The sequence below is a fragment of the Amphiura filiformis genome, chromosome 19, assembly GCF_039555335.1.
Source record: "Amphiura filiformis chromosome 19, Afil_fr2py, whole genome shotgun sequence".
Taxonomy (NCBI): Eukaryota; Metazoa; Echinodermata; class Ophiuroidea; order Amphilepidida; family Amphiuridae; genus Amphiura; species Amphiura filiformis.
This window is the reverse complement of record NC_092646.1, coordinates 34,573,650-34,589,074: the sequence shown is the minus strand read 5'-3', so window position 1 is coordinate 34,589,074 and position 15,425 is coordinate 34,573,650. Positions and strand designations below refer to the sequence as shown.

At 36.3% G+C, this 15,425-nt stretch overlaps 1 protein-coding gene across 1 annotated transcript in view; it reads left to right on the top strand.

Annotated features, from left to right (window-relative positions):
* LOC140141618 (calcium-activated chloride channel regulator 1-like) overlaps positions 1–15,425 on the top strand; it is a 37,228-nt gene that overhangs the window by 17,767 nt on the left and 4,036 nt on the right. The window contains exons 7-14 of the mRNA XM_072163530.1: positions 1,960–2,192; positions 2,384–2,618; positions 6,763–6,952; positions 8,464–8,573; positions 9,473–9,596; positions 10,985–11,100; positions 12,724–13,006; positions 14,599–14,784. Of these exons, the coding sequence (XP_072019631.1) occupies positions 1,960–2,192; positions 2,384–2,618; positions 6,763–6,952; positions 8,464–8,573; positions 9,473–9,596; positions 10,985–11,100; positions 12,724–13,006; positions 14,599–14,784 (1,477 nt within the window). The remainder of the gene's footprint in view (positions 1–1,959; positions 2,193–2,383; positions 2,619–6,762; positions 6,953–8,463; positions 8,574–9,472; positions 9,597–10,984; positions 11,101–12,723; positions 13,007–14,598; positions 14,785–15,425) is intronic.

The following is a 15,425-nucleotide window of genomic DNA, read 5'->3' as shown; positions in this document are numbered from 1 at the left end:
TGCTTCTTTCATTGTCTGTAAGGTATCGGTAACACTGACAAAGCGAGATGGGTTCAAATGAATTTTTCTTGCGGGATTTAAAAGATGTGAACGACAAAAACCTGTACTCAAGTTTTATTGGATTGACTTTGACAGACAATTTCTGACGAAAGAAAACTCTGATCATGTTTACAGACAGTGAGAATGATTTTTTCCAGATTTTGCAAACATTCGGTGACTTTTTAGGGTTATTTAGCATTTTCCAGAAAAATCAAATAACAAAATCCCAACTTATCAACGCTGCTACCGTATAGAACAGGTTTTTTCGTCGTTATACATTAGAGCTTACTTTAACCACTCATCACAACACAACTAATTTTTGTAACATTTTAAAAGGTACACAAAGGTTGCCTGAATAACTTTAGATATCGGATTTTGTCCAAAAATGAGCATTCATTGCCCAAATTTGACCTCACAGATGAATTTATCAAGTCTTTGCCCTTCTAAAAATGTATACTTTTATATTCTTTAGACCAACAATTTGGCAGTTATGAGGCCCGAAATTTTCCATTACGTTTCACTACCTGGAGATAATTGATCAAAAATTGGACTCCCCCTGAGGTTCGTATCTGTCAATGACTTGACCAGATCACAAGGATGTCATTATAGCTAGAGGCAGTATTTAACACATATAATGGGTCAATGAGTTACATAACAAATGACATTGTGTGGTATTTAGTTCCCAAGAAGTGAATTTGTCTGAGGCAAATTGCGGTCAAATGTTGATCCCTCACTACAAGAGTTATTACCGCCGATTTGGTTGAAAAAGGAGGTGAGACATGATCAAATCTCTCCAGGTAACAAAACGTAATGCCATAATTCCAGGGTTAAGACCACCCTTAATTAAAAATTACATTAAGAAAAATGAAAAAGGCCGACAATGTTCTTTTTTTCCCTTTTCCTAATACAAGTATGAAAAATAAACAAAGAGAAACATGGAAAAGCAATTAATAGATACATTTGTTTTTCTCGATCTAATTGCAACTAAGAGAACAGAAAACATCCAAATATGTTCACGTATTCGTTTTTCTAACACAAATGTAAAAATATATGTAAAAAGATGTAGGTGATTTTAGCTTTGTGTTCGAATTCGAATTCCTTGTTCGCACGCAAAAACGCAGTTTCCGACTCATTTCGGTGGTTGGTTTATACGGTTACAATGTTCATGATATTTGTAAACATCATAAACATGTCACGTGTGCTGAGAAATATTGATTTCATGCTCAATTATATTTCTCAGTGGCCCTTATTAATCATGCATAGCTCTCAATTTGACCTCAAGTTGTGGAATATGAGGTTGGGAACAATTACCAAGTTGTGCAACATGATGTTTGTACCCAACACAACCCAATGTCACACCACCAAATAAATCCCCATACAGATATGTACTAAATTTGCCTCAACAAAACGTCATATTTTTCTTCGCAGGAGCGACTCAGTTCTTAGCGACAGCTATGATGGTTGAAATTAGCCCTGGCCTGATACCTCTGATTGGAAAAATATAGGTTGTTCGTCATTATTTTTACGACTGACCGTCGAAGTCTACGATATCTGAGAAATACCTAATTTACATGCAAAATCATGCCAGTGTTTGTACAGAAAAGGCTCCTTAAAATCATTCAAATATACTCGATCTCTCCCATCTGTGGTATACTTGCAGGATTTGATATTACTAATCATGACCAATCCAAATTTAGCCAAAGTTATGCAAATTTCTGCTCATTTGAATGCTTACTTTAGGCCATCTATGAGTTTTTCTGAGAAATGCATTCAGGGCACACAATCAAATAATACTATTTGGTGGTGTGAAATCATAAGCATATTTTGGTTACGGTATACTGGTACGGTGACATTCTCTATGAGTGTGATTTGAAACTATTAATATTCTATTAATTATTTAACCCGTTTTGTTCTAAACAGGATGACCAGAAGTTTGTCAAAATGATCGGTGCAGCAGCTAATTATATTTCTTCCATCGTCATAGAAGGGAGTAGGATTGGAATCGTTTCGTTTGCCAAGAATTCAAAAATATTGAGCAAACTGGTTACTGTCTATAGCAATGCTGACAGGAATGCTCTGTTAGATGCCTTACCTAAAACTGCTGAGGGCGCTACGTGTATTGGATGTGGTCTCCGAACGGCAATAACGGTAAGGCGACGATAAAACCCTAATCCTGACCGTCCCAGATTTTGTGCTCTGAGAATGTTTTAATTTTGACTGATATTTTTTGGAAACAAATCAGAACATTTTCACAAATATGTCTATCAAGGTCATTTAGCCTCTTCCAAAGAGAAACGTTTGAACAAAAAGCCGAGCAACTGACCCTACTTGTCTTATTGAAAAGGTGCCCCGCAAAATTGCGTTCCCCGACCCCCTCCTTTGTCGCCCTGCCAAAAATTTCTTCCATCGTCATAGAAGGGAGTAGGATTGGAATCGTTTCGTTTGCCAAGAATTCAAAAATATTGAGCAAACTGGTTACTGTCTATAGCAATGCTGACAGGAATGCTCTGTTAGATGCCTTACCTAAAACTGCTGAGGGCGCTACGTGTATTGGATGTGGTCTCCGAACGGCAATAACGGTAAGGCGACGATAAAACCCTAATCCTGACCGTCCCAGATTTTGTGTTCTGAGAATGTTTTAATTTTGACTGATATTTTTTGGAAACAAATCAGAACATTTTCACAATATGTCTATCAAGGTCATTTAGCCTCTTCCAAAGAGAAACGTTTGAACAAAAAGCCGAGCAACTGACCCTACTTGTCTTATTGAAAAGGTGCCCCGCAAAATTGCGTTCCCCGACCCCCTCCTTTGTCGACCTGCCAAAAATTGCTTCCCCTTTTGGCTTTCCAAAAAAATTCTTTCACCATCTTGCTTTGCATCTTCGTTCTTGTTTGGTCCTGAGACTAGTATACCTGAATTTGGCCTGCATGAAAAGTTGGGTTTTTTGGGTGTTTTTTTAATTAGTAGGCCTAGTTTGTATGGCATTTCTTAAATATTTGATAGATACCTCCAGAAAGACATGAACAGGGTAGGAAGGGAGAGAGGGAGAGGTTGTGATGGTAGAATTAATGTTAGAGGATGGTGGTAGAGTTAGTTTTTGATATTATTATTTTGTTGATTATCAAAATATGCTACTAAATTCAAGGTATAATTTTAAAATTAAAGGTATAAAAAAACTTGAGACTTAAAGACTTAAAAACTTACGACTGTCAATATGAGATTAGGGTGGCAACATGGGGGAGGGGGAAATTGTGATAAAACAAGTGGATATTTCAGGTCATCACTTATTGTCAGTAGGGTTGGGCGAATCACCATAATTTTTTTGAAACGAGTTGTTTCTATGGCCAAATTTGCCGTAGAACACATATCCGCCAAAATTTTTGACCTCTGATGACGTTTGACCCCCCTACTATTCAAAAATTCAAAATGGCTGCCAAAATAGCATATTTTTGCTTGTTTGTGGCATATTTTAGTAGATATATAGCTTCAATGTGTCTTTTTATATGTTTTGGGGGTTGAGGAACACAAATTTGACTCTTCTGAGATGATCATCTGTACTCTGTACAAGTTTAGTCGCCAAAAAAATCAAAATGGCCGCCAAAATGACGTAATTTTGCTTGCAATATCATATTTTAATAGATACATAGCTTCAATGTGTCTTTTTATATGTTTTGGGGGTTGAGGAACACAAATTTGACTCTTCTGAAATGATTATCTGTACCCTGTACAAGTTTAGTCGCCAAAAAAACCAAAATGGCCGCCAAAATGACGTAATTTTGCTTGTAATAGCATATTTTAATAGATACATGGCTTCAAATAAGTCTTTTTTATATGTTTTGGATTTGGGAGCACAACTTTTTACACTTATAAGATTTGGAGTACCCTGTACGAGTTATCAGTTGCCAGAAATTCAAAATGGCCGCCAAAATGACATCATTTTGCTTGTAATAGCATATGACAGATACATGGGTACAAATAATGTCTTTATCTATGTTTTGATGTAGGGGAACACAAATTAGACACTTTTAAGGTAATTAGTAGTAACATATACGAATAATAAGTTGCCAATATGCAATATCATCCAATTTTGTTGAAGAGAACTGCTGAAATCTACTTCTTAAGGAGTAGAAATATAACCAGCATTAGTTTACACGTGTTTACATGGCATGTCATTGCATTTGTAATTTCTAGTAACTGAGAGCAACCTACATTTTGTATTACACTAGGATATTTTCCCTAAAGCATCAATATCTACTGACAAGTTTGATTCTGGTTTCTTTGCATTTTGAATGGATTGTCACAGTTCTTCACACGAAAATTTCACCATTTGAATCTACTGTCGACTTTCATTGGTCGCATTTGATGAATATCTGGGGCTACTGTAACCCTGATTTTGCTATTGGAGTAGTTGTTTTTCAGTTAAGTGTGCAAGGATATTGATAGAATCATGTATCACAGTACATGCATCTAGAAGTTTCATGGTTCTAGCAAGTTTCCTTATTTTCAGTTCTGTTTTCTTCACGAGTGTTAGTCGCTTTGATATTTTAACCGTCTGCAGGTAATTGCATCTGAGACACTGTCAGAACTTCTTCTTGCCCATTTCCATTTTTGGCGTTTATCAGCATTGCTAATAAGTGTTGTGAATGTCTGACGGGTTCGAACTGATCGACGTGAATCCACCACTTGCTACAGCTACAATGCTCAGATCATGCAGCTGATAAAGTCTCAGAAACATTGAACAGAAAATTGGTGTTCAGAAGCTGCTAAACATAACTGCCGTAGAGAAAGTGTTTACCTCACCTGGATCTAGTGTCCATACATTGGCCCTTATTGCGATTTCGAAGCTACTATCTCCAGGTCATGCAGCTCACTCCATATCCCTCTATAATAAATAAACTTCATGGATGGAGACACAAGGCATCGACAGTACTAGCTTCAAAGGTTTCATATCAAATAGATTAGGTAGGATTGCTGAGATTGCGAAGGAATTCTAGTGTCGTCGGCAGTGTTCATCATAGACTTGGCAGACGATGACCACGTCCACGTACATACAGAAATTGGTTCCTGCATTGAAAACTATTCTCAGCTGATTGGTGCTTTCATTTTCCCATTGATGGATATCCTGGGAATAGATGACAGAGACAGCTATGTCGACAAAAGTGTTAAATCTAGAATATGAAGCAGAATTGGCTAAATTTGATGTTCGCATTGTAGAAAGTGGTGAAATTTTTGTGCGAAGAACTGAGACAATCCATTCAAAATGATGTGCATCCAGAACCAAACTTGTCAGCATATATTGATACTTTGTTGAAAAATATCCTAGTGTAAAATACAAAATGCAGGTTGTCACAGTAGAAATTACAAATGTAATGACATACCATATAAGCACACATGAACTAACCCTGTGTATATTTCTACTCCTTAAAGAAGTAGATTTCAGCAGTTTTCTTCAACTAAATTGGATGATATTTTAATTCTGGCAACTCATAATTCGTGTATGTTACTGCTAATTATGTTAAAAGTGTCTAATTTGTGTACCCCTACATCAAAACATAGATAAATATATATTTGTAGCCATGTATCTGTCAAAATGTGCTATTGCAAGCAAAATGACATCATTTTGGCGGCCATTTTGAATTTCTGGCAATTGATAACTCGTACAGGGTACTTCAATTCTTCTTATAAGTGTCAAAGGTGTGCTCCCAGATCCAAAAACATATAAAAAAGACTTATTTGAAGTCATGTATGTACTAAAATATGCTATTACAAGCAAAATGATGTCATTTTGGCAGCCATTTTGAATTTTCGACGAATAAACTTGTACAGAATACAGATAATCATCTCAGAAGAGTCAAAGTTGTGTTTCTCAACCCCCAAAACATATAAAAAGACACATTGAAGCTATGTATCTACTAAAATATGCCACAAACAAGCAAAAATATGTTATTTTGGCAGCCATTTTGAATTTTTGAATAGTAGGGGGTCAAACATTATCAGAGGTCAAAATGTTGACGGATTTGTGTTCTACGCTAAATTTGGCCATAGAAACAACTCGTTTTAAATCACTTTTGTAAAAGTTCAGATTCGCCCAACCCTATTGTCAGTGAAATGATGTTTATTCAATTCTGAGAATTGCAATACAACTAAGTTTTGAATTTCGAACTATTTTAAACGTCGAATTTTGGTAAAAAATGGGCAGGAGGATCGGTTCGAGATGCAAGGTGTTTTGTGGCAAAATTGTGTTTTATAGTAGAGAGAATCACATTCTGTATGTTTTTAATAAATTTGTTATCTTTTAGGACTAGTTTGACAAAAATATGGTTAGTTCTGTGTTACAGATACTATGTTTTGTGTCAAAATGTGTTAAGTCCATGCCAGAAAATGCTATTTAAAAAAAAATTAATTCATTAAAAAAAATCAAAAGTCTCTAGATTTTAACTTAACATGTTTTTATGGTCCTATATATGTCACCTTCACTTCACTGTATTTTTATAGAAATCGAACTTTTTTTCATTGCCATAAAGAAAATTCCTGATTTTCTTCAAAGTGAATCTTGTGGACTTAACACGGTTTGGAGATAAGCTCTTCATATATTCAAGTTCAAGCAGATTAACTTATTTACCGATTCCTCACTCAATTGCTTTTCACACACACGCCAGCTCCTTTGACAAGCTAACACTTATACTTTTGGACTAACGTTTTATATTCACTTTTAATTTTAGGTTTTAGAACATGACGGAGAACTAAATACAGAGGGCGGGCTTATTTTACTGTTGAGTGACGGAGAAGAAAATGAAGCTCCTTTCATAGATGACGTCAAAGATGAGATAGTTGCTGCTGGTGTTATTGTAGACACTATTGCCTTCACACAAGCTGCAGAAGCTAAAATGTATGAGTTAGCTATACTAACAGGTGTGTTTTACACGTGTGATATTCTAGTTGAAATCCATACACCCCCTATGGAAGACATTATGTTAATCTCCTACACAGGGGTGTAGATTTCGAATGGAGTAGCCCATTCAGGTAACCTCAGTTGAAATTCACACTTCATGTGTGGAAAAATAAGGTCACGTCTTCCGGGGGTGTATGGATTTAACTGGAATAGCCAATAGTGAGTTGAAATAATCTACACCCTACTTTTTGAATGAAAATTAACGTGTTCGCATGATAGAGTATTGTCTTTATACCATCCCCAAAAAATTCCCGTTTTTTTAATCAAAAGATATAGCAATTTTATGAAAACTGCCCATGTTCATGTCAAAACACGGAGCTGTATGTAATTGGTATACTTCAGTTTGCACTTTTTACATACCTATTATCGAGATATACCTATTGTCAAGTTCATTTACAACACTCAGATATGAACGAATGCAATACCGTAAAAGCTCGATAGTTAGCATAATTATGTGCTTACTATCAAGCGCCTTTAAAACATGCAAACATGAAGAGCCCCATCCACAAAAGTGTAAAGGGTTTTGAGCAAATCATCATACACATAGTTATACGAACAAGTAAACCTGCAAATGTCTCAACCCCATTAGCTCAGTTGGTAAACATGGTAGAGTGCCGGATTTTGGTACAATTTTATGTTTTCAAACCGCTCGATAGTAAGCACATATGCTAACTATCGAGTTTTTACGGCATGCGATGATTAATCGAGCTATTTGTTATTCAAAAGAACACTGAAATCACTTTCAAGTATCGTATTGAATGATTTTTGTACATAAGTTATGCAGAGTTTATACGAAAAAACAAGTGTGGTTCAATTGAACACCCGTATGCAACATGGGTTTTGACTAGATTCCCTGGGTTGAGTCGGGTTTTTTTTTCAAATTGTATTATTTAAACCAATATTATAAAGCGATAAATTCATAACATGTTCAAATCTAATAGACAATGAACCAGTCAAAGATTCTGCTACAATTTGAATATGTTTTAACAAAATCACGCGAACTGGAGATATGTTGCTGTTAATTGAGATGACAATTTTTCCCCGGAATTTCAAGCCGTGTAAGTAAAATATGTTGCCATTTTTTCCCAAATGACAAATGCCTACCGCAAAACGGACGCGAGCGGCATCTTTGAGACATACCACTTATTTTGCCTGTATACGGATTGACCTTTTGGTAAATCCCATAAGCCTTTGCGAGTACACCCGAGTCATTTTACGTCACGCCGACTTGCAATGCGCAGTAACGGTGTTCGATAAACGATGTGACGTCAAATGACGAGTTCTCAGGTGTACTCGCAAAGGCTTATGGAATTTACCGAAAAGGACAATTGAAATTCCGAAAAAACAAACAAAATTGGTCATAAACTCCATTCAATCGCCAACAGATCGAGTTCGCGTGATCGCCTGGAACATACACTTCTTGTGCAGTTTATCATCGGGTAATTACAGTAGAATTTCTGTCCATTTACAGGTGGCACTCCTTATTATTACTCCAACGAACCTGGTGACAACACCCTCATCGATGCATTTTCTGCTACAATGGAAAGAGGAGAAATAGATGACCATGACAGACGTGTTCAGGTTTGTTTCTGTTTGTTTGTTTGTTTGTTTATTTGTTTGTTTGTTTGTACTATATCAGGTAGAGGGCTGCATTATCAATAAAAAGCGTAGGTCATACGACCAGACACTGACATCGAATTTATAAATTAGGTATGAAAGGTGAATTTGAAATTTGCCATCAAACCGCATCATTTTATACATCAAATTAAAGCCCTTGAGTAAAAACTGATAACCGTTTTGACATTCCGTAGCAAAGTTACATCTTGTCAAAGATTGACTTTCATCAAAAATATTCAGCCAACATTTAAATAAAGTATACATAGGCTTATATTTAATATTGAATGCAACATATCTTAATGGCATGGCTCACTTCATATTAAATAATTCTGATCTTAGAATCAACCAGTTTATTGATAGCGAAAGCCCGGGTAAAAAAAATAACCGCAATTCAAAGTAAGTAGTCTACTTGGGAAGTTAATAATAGTACGGTGACTGAAAAGATCAAATGTGAAAATCTATCAAGTGTGCACAAATTAATACAAATCCCGGCATTAATGCAATAATGCACAATGGGCAAGTGGACTACGGAAAATCTAAAGTCGGTCAGGACCAATAGAGAACGAAAAAAAAAAACACCCGCGAAATCGACGGGTTATATTGTGGCCTTTAGACATAACAAATACTTTTTTGATCCACGTGACAGGAAATCAATTTTCATAATCTGTAATTTTTTTGAAGTGTAATAACACCAAAATGGGTTATGTTGTAATTTGTTCCAAAATACCAAGTTGACTTGATATAACATGATGCGTGTGTATACATATTGAATTACTAATAAATCATATTCTAAGGCCTTTTAAACTACAAATAAAACTAAGTTCTATAATATTGTCGGGATAATTTTTTCATTATTTCTACAGCTACTTGGGAATTCTTGGTTGTTGGATGCGCTGCAGACTCGTTCTGCGAGCTTGTATCTCGATGATACTGTCGGCAAAAATACTGAGTTTACCTTCCGATGGACCAAGTCAAATTATAATCCAGGTTAGTTTCTGACTATGAGGTCCATACATTGCTGCCAATTTTGCTTTATGATTAATTATGCTGATTAGGACCTTGGTTTGCCGACTAAGCCGTAGCAGAATCATATCAATTTGTAAGCGCTCTTTAGCAACGTCATACAGTAGTTCATTGAATTTTCAACCGTATGACAAAACAGGCGAAAATGGTAACTTTTTGCACAAGATTTGCAATTTAAAGAGAATTGGCCATTGCTCATTCTAGTGACGCTAGTATGTGGACAGTATAAGTGTGCTTTTTCATTTAATGACATACATTTTGAAACATATTGTAAGGAACACTTGAGGTTTTGAATTTTAAAACCTACATTATGGTCAAAAAATGTGTTTGGATAGGTAGTTGCGTTATCTGTTGACCTAGTGACGAAAAGTGTTTTAGTGGGAAGTGTTAGCTTTCGTTTGATATTTTAAAAATCTGATTGGATGAAGGGAACACTTGAGGTTTCGACAAAATTCAATCAAAGAGGCCCATTTTTCAGCTAGAACTCCACAGCTCTTACATTGCTATGCACTCAACCATGTAGTGTTATCAAAGACTGTTCGGAAATAATTCACTTCATGCTTGAGAGCTCTTGGACGAAAATGTGTGCGCAGGTGTATCGAGGTGGAAACTGTGTGCATGATGGTTTATAAGAGAATTGTTTTTAGAAATCTTTCCATATGAAAAGTTTTCACATACTTCCCTATGTGTGTCGAATTTACCTCTTTTGTACTCACAAAGGAGGCAGGGTAAGAAGTTTCCCCCCAGCTCGAAATACCATGAATACTGGGACAACATTGACCACAACTTTCTTTGGACCGGCTTTAGGCCTGAATCGTTCTCATTTTGGCATATTTTAAAGGAGGTTAACTCGGCGTAGAGAGGATATACATAGATAAACTCGATATAGGCCTTAATGTAACTCGCCTCACATGGAGCCATTAATTTCGACAGATAGAGGGGAAACGTTGACGTACAGGTTAAACTCGGCGGTTTTGTCCGCTACGGCTTTCCATACCCAAACGTAAATGTAAAACCCAAATGTAAGAAGAGTAGAAGAGTAGAAGACGCGAAAGGCAGATTAATAAAGACCCACATGTTTCATGGCATTCCTGATTACTCTGACGACCACTCGTTGTGATTTCGTGTTCGAGAGTCTCTATATAAAAGGTGTCTTAAGTAATATAAAAAGGTATTGCCGTCTATTCCATTTCCATATTGGGTTTGCTCTGCAGAATATAATATCATCTTTTCATTGAAATTTAATTTTACGTACCGTCCGTTATTTTAGGGTCTACCAATATTAATTATTGTTAGATGTTAGATGTTGATAATAACTGTACTTTGATAGACCATAACATCTTGTTACATAGGTATTGAAACCTGGGTGATAACTCCCGACAACATTCAACTAGACTCAACTTACGAAGGATACACTTACGATTCTAAATTCAAGATCATCACATACAAGATAGTTGGTACAGCCGAGGTATGTGTATACAAAATCTGGCAAAATTGTCAGAAAATGTATCATTAATTTTTATTGTTCTTTAAGGGGGTACTACACCCCTCGATAAATTTGCGTCTATTTTGCATTTTTCTCAAAACTAATAACACAGTGGTAACAAAAGTTATGTATATTATAGGGTGAATCAATTACTACACTCGAATTTCAGTGACCCAAGACAAGCGGTTCTTTATTTATGATAAGAAATAAGGTACCGCTAAGATGTACCTCATTTCCTATCATTATACTGAACCGCTTGTCTTGAGTCACTGAAATTTCAGTGTAGTAATTGGATTCCTTGCCCCAATAATATACATAACTTTTTTTACCAGTGTGTTATTATTTTTGGAGAAAAATGCACAAATAGTCACAAATTTACCCCAGGGGTGTAGTACCCCCTTAACATTAACATAAAATGGTATTTAAGGGGTCGACTGATTGCAACACTAGAGATTCCTATACGCCATGATCAAGGTCGCTTACGAGGGGCTGTCAGTAATTATTGAGTTGTCTTGTAAGTTGTAACCCCATATGTGATGCCATCAAGGAAAATTTGTCGGAACTCGGAAATATTAAGTTTTCAGTTTCTTAGAGGATAGTAAAAATATTTACAAAGCTGCATTTTGCAGAAAACCCTATTGAAATTAAACAACTAGTTCCAAACATAATGAGCAATTTCGGAGTTTCCAAAACAACAGGAAACAGAAGAAAATATTTCCTTTGTGTAGCTATATCTCAAAATATCTCAATATTTCCGAGTTCCGACTGATTTTCCTTGATCGCGGCAGATATGGATTATATGGCATTTCTCTATTATCACATAAACACTGTGTCTTGGTCTTTCAAACAACATATGTAAAAATTATATGACACACTTGATTACGTAACAGCATGTGCCTAAAATCAATGGTCTGCATTTACTGGCTGAAAATGAGTCGTTTCTTTTAAGGGAAATGAGGTATATTTTAGATTTTCTCGGGAATTGGAGTATGAAGAGTATGTTGTTTTTTGTAATATTAGTAGACCACAAACTTGTAGCTCATATAACTATATTTGTTGGGCTGCAAAGGTTTATTTATAATGTGTAGTCAAATATAATGTTATTTTTGGCAAAACAAGGACTTTCTTTCTATAAACACTTTGGTATTGCCAACAATAGTAAACATGGAAAAAAAATTTCTGCCACTTCTGTTGACTAATCCCCAAACATTAGAAGAAAATTCTACGTTAGTTTAATTGGTACAAAATGTAACCTTATGATGCTATGACGAGAAATGTTAAGAGGGGGGCTTATTTTTGATGTTTTTTATTATGCAAACCCCCGATTCAAACACGGGTTTATATTAAAACACATTTTGAGATATCATTACATTTGTTGGGCTTTAATATTTCGTTTTTGAAACGTCCTGTATACCATATTGTAGCACATGACGCCTACCTTTTAAGAACGCTTTGTATGCTTTGGTAACGGAGCAAGTCCGTTAGCTAGGCTATTATACACTTGTTAAAATATAGGCGTCATGGACTACAAATTATGGTATATAAGACATATTGGCCCAATATCTTATTATATCTGTCAACCGTTAGACCTTTTTCTTTTATTAGCCTGGCTCATGGACATTTGGAGTTAAGAACCCAGTACCCAACGCGAAAGAAGAAGTCTTCTACACGGTCACATCCTACGCCACAGATCCCAATGTGGAACCTATCCTGGTAGTATCGGAACTAAGTGGTTCCATTACCGACTTTAAAAACGGAGAACCGGTCATAGCTTACGCAGAAGTAAGACAGGGATTCAGTCCTATTATTTATGCAGATGTTTGGGCTACCATAGACCGTCCTGGAGGCTACTCTCCTGTACTGATTCAACTACTAGACAACGGTGCAGGTACGTCCCAACTGTTTTGATACTATCCAAATGAGTACTAGGGAAAATGAAGTTTGTTATTTTCTCAAAAACATGTTTCATGGACTTGGGTCGTTTCTTTATGAAGGTATTTATATAGACCTACAGACTTATTGCTTGCTAGATCAATTTTAGATAAAAGTCGTTTTCCGGGTCCCGTTGTCTTAAAGGAAATCTGTACCATAAACTAATCAATGGCTATATAGTTGCAGTAATGATAAAAACGACCAACAGTAAAAGTCCCAAGCTTATATACGTCCAAATAAAGGAGAAATTCTTAATTCCTTACAACAATCAGCGATCGTTTTGTAATCCATGGTGGCGGCCATATTGATACCCGATGCATTTTATTATGCTGTAACGGTACACCGATTTTGAAACCAGCGAAATCCGTGCCACGAGCCTCGTCCCTCGTGAACTTTGGTGACACGAAGCGAATACTACCAAAGTTCAGATTCAACATTCGTTCAAAAGAAAACGTGACAATTTTTACCCATAAAACTACAGAAGAACATAAACAAATGTATTTTAAGTAATATTTATGATCAACAATGTCTTTTGACAACGAAAAGTAAAAACAGCACTAAAAACTATAATTCGCTGTGGGGGTTGCGAATGCCATAGCAACACACGCTCGCCGCGGGTCTGTGTGAAAGGTTACACTGACCGCTTGTGGCAGAAAGGAGCTATCATGGCGGCTTCCATGAATCGCAGAAACGAAGGATTAAAATTGCTTTTTCTTTGTTAGGAATATTCCAAAATTCATATAGACCGTCTGGTATGTTTAATTTAGGGGTATATAACTATATTAGCCATTGATTAGTTTATGGTACAGATTTCCTTTAAAGGGAGGTAATGTAGATCGTTTGTCATGATTCAAGTACCTTGGCATCATGATAGATGACAAACTGAACTGGCATATACATGTTGATCATATGGTTAAAATACTCAACTCTCGCATGTATTGTTTCAGGAAACAGAATTTTTCCATGTCAATTATCGTATCCTCGCTTTGTTTTATGATTCAGTTGTAGTAAGTATTTGGCGATATTGTTTACATTGTTGGGGAGGGAACATTAACATAAGGGACAGGCAGAGGGAGGAAAGCGTAATTAAAGAAGCAAGTACAATCATAGGCTCACCACGACAGGATTTCGAGACAGTGTACACTGATCTTTTGTTGAAGAAGCTCACCGATGTAATGGAGGACCCCCAACATCTACTCCACTATCGCTTGTCCTATCATCATAACTCAAAAACTGGTCGTACACAACTGCCGCGTGCAAATACAGACAGGTACCTGAACTCATGTCCCTCCAGCTATTTTTATCATAATTCCAAGTACCGTCGTTAATTTATGTTTTCATACCATTTGTAGGGAGTTTTTTGTATTATGGTTGTTCTCTAATGTAGTTTATTTATGATATCTTGTGCATGTAATTTCCAGAAGAGTTTAACTTGACTTGACTTGACTTGGCTTGATTTTAACATGTCGCGTATTTTTTTTTTCCAGACAATAATGACAAAAATACAGGCTAATTATTTATAGCTATTCTCTTTTTTTTTTAACACAGGAGCCGACATAACAAAACACGACGGCATATACTCCAGGTATTTTACGCAATTTACCACTGAAGGATTTTATGGTTTCAAGATCACGGTAGTTAACAACGGAACCGCCCTTAAACTGGGTGATCGCCCCGTGTCGAGGGCCATACCAAACTTACCACCAGAGGACGGTGATAAACCACCCAAAATTGGTAGGTGATTTCCCACACCGCCTGATCGAGTTCGTTTATTTAATTAGTCGAAGATTAAAGGCCATTGAAATTCACTTTAGTTACGTACTAAACTTCACGCTTATCATACTACAGTTACTGTTCATTTTCCTATACACAATACACAGTGCTCTCACCATTGAGGTGTGACCTCTACAAACAGTGTATGTTAGAGGTATAGGGCATTTTCTAGTTAACGTAACTGTGTGAAAAATAACCGGGCAATATTTGCTGTACTCTCTGAAATTTTAGGAAATATAGTTTTGTAACATGTCCAAATTTTTAGCTATAATTAAAATATTTGGAAATATTCGCACTTTTGTGTTTTAGTAAGTATAGCACGTCATGGCCTGCAAAATTCCCTGTGTAAATCGAATGCAACGTTTATTGACTATCACTCACTTGTAGACCGCTCTCTTCCGAAGGGCATTAAAGCTAAACCACTTGACGGATATTTGTTGTACTTGCTGTCAATCAAGAATAATGTATACATTACATGTAGGCTAAAAACTGAGTATGTGGGGCATCTGCAAATGCTCGTACCTCCCTGATATGTAAATTACAGATAACATCAAAAACAGATCCCATATCTGTCGATAACTTTGGTCAGTGCATCGATTCAA